The sequence below is a fragment of the Babylonia areolata genome, chromosome 2 (assembly GCF_041734735.1).
Source record: "Babylonia areolata isolate BAREFJ2019XMU chromosome 2, ASM4173473v1, whole genome shotgun sequence".
Lineage (NCBI taxonomy): Eukaryota > Metazoa > Mollusca > Gastropoda > Neogastropoda > Buccinidae > Babylonia > Babylonia areolata.
Window position 1 is genome coordinate 56295732 of NC_134877.1, and position 5000 is coordinate 56300731.

Genomic DNA, 5000 nt, shown 5'->3' on the forward strand with positions numbered 1-5000 from the left:
CGGGAGAACTGCCACATCATTGTCACCACCCCACCACCACCACAACGACGGCCTTGCGGAAAGCGCCCCAGGGAGAAGAGTCCAGCAACCTCAAGCCGCCTCATACGCCCCCGCACCCTCTGTCAGGCTCAGCGGCAGAGGAGACCCTGCAGGGGGATGCCCCGACGAACGGCCCCACGGCCCCCAGCCGGAGCAGTCCCGGCGCCGTCGCGGCCACGAGCGCGGCGATGCTGGAGCAGGAGGTGCTGTACCTGAGGCAGGAGCTGTCAAGCGCCAGAGAGCAGATCAGGACCCTGCAGGCGCACGAGAAACAGCTGAGGGACAGGTGTGTTCAGGGTGTGGGTGGGTGTAAGTTCTCTCTCTCTCTCTCTCCCTCTCTCTCTATCTATGTATGTATGTATGGATATGATACATGAAGGCGATGTGCGTGCGCATGACTGAATGACACAGGAGTTTTCGGGACGGAAAATCCAGGCGATTGTATAATAATGATAATGTATGGTAATAATAATGTTAATAATAATGATAATTTATGATAATAATGATAAGAAAAAGAAGAAGAAGAAGAAGAATGTGTCTAGGGGGTGTGTTGATGTTTGTGTGTGTGTTCGTGCGTTTTATGGTGTATTGTGGTGCCAGTATTGTATGGCATTGCATTTGTCTTGTATTGTGTTTTTGTCACAACTTGTTTCTCTGTGTGAAATTCGGGCTGCTCTCTCCGGGGAGAGCACATTGCCACAGTGTACCATCCGGTGTGTGTGACCATTTTATTTGGTGCTGTTTTAAAAGGAGGTTTAGAGAGGATCGATTAAAGGGTTTGGGTTGGGGGAGTGGATTAGTTACCTTTTCCTTGTGTGTTTTGTTTTATGCTCATATTTTCAAGTCGTTGTTGTAGTTGCTGTTGTCTCTGTTGCTGTCTGGTATCTTCAGTTTTCATTTTCGTCTTCGTTTTTTGTTTTATTTAGTAGAACACTTCCAATGGAGTTTAGAAACAAATGAGCAAACAACAACAACAAAAAGAATGACACGTTTCCCCGCAAATTAATTCACAGTGGTAAACGGATAAGATAGCAAGAGTTATGTCCCATTATTTGCCTCAGTTCGGATTCCTCCCCCATTTCTCTCTCTGCTTCTCTGTCTCTGTCTCTCAGTCTCTCTCTCTTTACCACCACCACCATTCAAATTCTTCACTCCCTTCCTCTCCACCTCCACCCTCGTTTCAATCCTCCACATCTCCCACTCACTTCCCTCCTCCTCTCATATATTTCACTGTTCCCAATATTTTGAACATTTTTTTTATCTGTTTCTTTTTGCCAAGAGGGCCGGATATGAAATTGTGCTTATTCCTCTACCCTTTGGGAACCTTCCCAAATCCGACTGTCCTAAAACCCTCTTGGCCGAGAGAGTGGGGATGTAACTTGGGCAAGGCACTCTCCACTATCATCAAATTCAAGCTCAGATAGTTTGGACAGCGGTTACCTCCTGTGCTGTTCTGATGGTCATACTTTGAATAAGATTTTGTTTCGTTTCCTTTCGTTTCCCACACTCCACCTCTCTCAAATCCTTCTTCTCGTGCAGTTTTATTCCGAACCCCGAACACCCTGCCACAGTCACCGACCTTCTCCTCTGACCCCTCTTCCTCCACCCCCAGGCCCCCTCCCAAAAAAAGAAAAGAAAAAAACCCAACAACAACAAACAAACAAACAAACAAAACTGTCTTTCCTTTTCGAACACAGAAGTGGTTTCTAACAAAGAGAAAACGAATACAAAACTCTCCTTCCGATTTTCTAACACAGAAATCGTTTCTAACACACCCTTCCAATTTTCTAACACAGAGATCGTTTCTAACATACCAGTCCGTTTTTCTAACACATAAATCGTTTCTCAGTAACACACCCTTCCGTTATTCTAACACAGAAATCGTATATAACACATCCTTCCGTTTTTTCTAACACAGAAATCGTTTCTCTGTAATACAGCCTTCTGTTTTTCTTACACATGAATCGTTTCTAACACACCCTTCCATTTTTCACACCCTCCCATTTTTTTCCAACAGAGAAATCGTTTCTAACACACCTTTCCGTTTTCTGACTCAGAAATCGTTTCTAACACACCCTACCGTTATTCTGACACAAAAATCGTTTCTAACACACCTTTCCGTTTTCTGACTCAGAAATCGTTTCTAACACAGAGAACGAATACAAAACACCCCTTCCGTTTTACTAACACAGAAATCATTTCTTACACACCCCTGTTTTTACTAACACAGAAATTGCTTCTAATACACCCTTCTGTTTTTGCTAATACAGAAATTGTTTCTAATACACCCTTCTGTTTTTGCTAATACAGAAATCGTTTCTAATACACCCTTATGTTTTTGCTGACACAGAAATCGTTTCCAACACACCCTTCCGTTTTTCTGACACATAAATCATTTCTTACACACGTTTCTGTTTTTTTCAAACACAGAAACAATTTCTAACACATCCTTGTTTCCGTTATTCTAGCATAGAAATTGTTTCTAACACACCCTTCCGTTTTTTGTTCTAACACAGAAACCGTTTCCAACACACACTTCCGTTTTGTTTTTGGTTGCTTTTTTATCTTGTTTATTTGTTTGTTGTTGTTGTTTTTTGTTTTGTTTTTTTGTTTGTTTGGTTTTTTTGTGTTTGTTTGTGGGGTTTTTTGTGGTTTTTGTTTTGTTTTGTTTTGTTTTTTTTGTTGTTGTTGTTGTTTTTTTGGGGGGGGTGGTTGTTTGTGTTTGTTGTTGTTGTTTTCTAACACAGAAATCGTTTCTAATACAGAAAACGAATTTATTAAAAAAAAACAAAAAAAAAACTGCTTTCCGTTGTATTTTTTGTTGTTTTTTCCAACACAGACTGGCGGGCCAGGCCCAGCAGCGGTTCCAGATGGGCACGGGCATCAGCAGCAACAGCAGCGGTAGCAGCCGCCACGGTGCCCAGGCCCCCCAGTTCGAGGACCTGTCGCTAGGGGCCCAGCGGCCCACGGAGCTGATTCGTCGCTACGGGGACCTGTACCTGGACAGCCGCGTGGAGGCTCTGGATGCACTGGATCGCCTTGGGCCCCTTGATGGGCTGGACGTGCTCAAGCTGAAGATCCTCTTCTCTGTAGTGGTGGTGAGTTGTTGGTTGTGGGGTGTGATCTAAGTCATTATTCGTTGAGTAAAAGGTTTATGGGGCCCTGGATGTGCTCAAGCTGAAGATCCTCTTTTCGATGGTGGTGGTTGACGGGCGCAATAGCCGAATGGTTAAAGCGTTGAGGGTCGCGGGTTCGAATCTCGGTGACGGCGCCTGGTGGGTAAAGGGTGGAGATTTTTCCGATCTCCCAGGTCAACATATGTGCAGACCTGCTAGTGCCTGAACCTCCTTCGTGTGTATACGCAAGCAAAAGATCAAATACGCACGTTAAAGATCCTGTAATCCATGTCAGCGTTCGGTGGGTTATGGAAACGAGAACATACCCAGCATGCACACCCCCGAAAGCGGAGTATGGCTGCCTATATGGCGGGGTAAAAACGGTCACACACGTAAAAGCCCACTCGTGTATAATTATACGAGTGAACGTGGGAGTTGCAGCCCACGAACAAAGAAGAAGAAGAAGAAGATGGTGGTGGTGGGTTGTCGTTTGTGGGGTGTATCTAAGTCATTATTCATTGAGTAAAAGGTTTCTCTGATTTTATGGATACGTATAGTTTTGAGTGTTGCTGAGGGAGGTGGTGAGAAATCGCTGACATATACTACTACTATTACTACCACCACTGCTACTGCTAAGTGAAGATCCTCTTCTCTGTGGTGGTGGGGGTGAGTTGTCAGATCGCCATTGTTCGTTGGTAAAGCCTTGTCTGATTTTCTGGATACATACAGTTTTTACTGAGCGAGGTGATGAGAAACCACTGTCACATACTATTACCACTACTACTACCTCTACTACTTCTTCTTCTCTCTGTCTCTCTCCCACTCTCTTTGCACCCCCACTCTCCATCCCCATCCCCACCCGCCACCCCCGCAAAAAAACAAACAAAAAAAAACCAACAACTAGGCCTACGTCTTTTAGAAGAAAGTTGCCATGCTCAGAAATATTCTGCTGTGGTATAATGATTATAACTATGTTTTTTCTTCATGATTATGTTTGTACATTCTAAGAACCTGTACTAAACTGGATTATTCTCGATGTTCCCTCGATGTCTCAGAAGGAGATTATGTTGCTAGTTTTGTGGTATATTGACCGAGGGATTATACGTTAAAGACTGTGTGTGTGTGTGTGGGCCTCACTGTGTGTGTGTGTGTTTGTTCGGATTGGGGAGATGAAAAAACAAAAAACAAAACAAAAAAAACCCTTGCAGTTGGATGAATGATACAACTTCAGTGAAGCGAGGGTCAGTGTTTATGTGTTTTCCTTGAAGCAGATTCTACAGTGTAATGCTTCATTGTTTTTGTTGGAATCAAACAATGTATTTTGTTATATTGTTTACCCAAATGTGAAATGTGATTACATGTTTCTTGACAAATATAACCTTCTCTGCAAGGAAAAAAAGAAAAAGAAAAAAAAACACTTGCTGTGTCCGCAAAAAAAGAAAAAGAAAAAAAAAAAGATTATAACTATGTATCGGAAATGAAAGATTCTGTGCCAGTGAACACTCACTTCTTTCCCACCGCCTCCCGAACAGCTCTCTTTCAAAGCGGCCCAGCAGAGCGTGGGGGAGCTGAGAGGGAGACTCAGGCATCTTTTGGGTCTGCCCGTACCCAGGTCCCAGGAAGACCCTCCTCCTCTGCATCCACAACCTCCATACGCGCATGACAGAAACCACGGGGGAGCGAGCGAGCGGTACTCCGCAGCTCCATCGTCATCGTCATCGTCATCATCATCACCATCAGCAGCAGCAGAGCATATGGAGTATCACATTACCGATTACCTGTGCAAGACGGTTGACAGTTTCGAAGTGGCGGAGATTGTGTTTGTAAGTTGTTGTATTTGTGTGT

General features: G+C 44.0%; 1 protein-coding gene across 4 annotated transcripts in view; it reads left to right on the forward strand.

Annotated features, from left to right (window-relative positions):
• Positions 1-5000, forward strand: part of LOC143279514 (uncharacterized) — a 73931-nt gene that overhangs the window by 67633 nt on the left and 1298 nt on the right. For all 4 annotated transcript variants that reach the window (XM_076583569.1, XM_076583570.1, XM_076583568.1 and 1 more), the window contains exons 9-11: positions 1-325; positions 2879-3137; positions 4688-4978. The exon at positions 1-325 is cut by the window's left edge and continues 6 nt beyond it. In XM_076583569.1, coding sequence (XP_076439684.1) covers positions 1-325; positions 2879-3137; positions 4688-4978 — 875 coding nt within the window. The remainder of the gene's footprint in view (positions 326-2878; positions 3138-4687; positions 4979-5000) is intronic.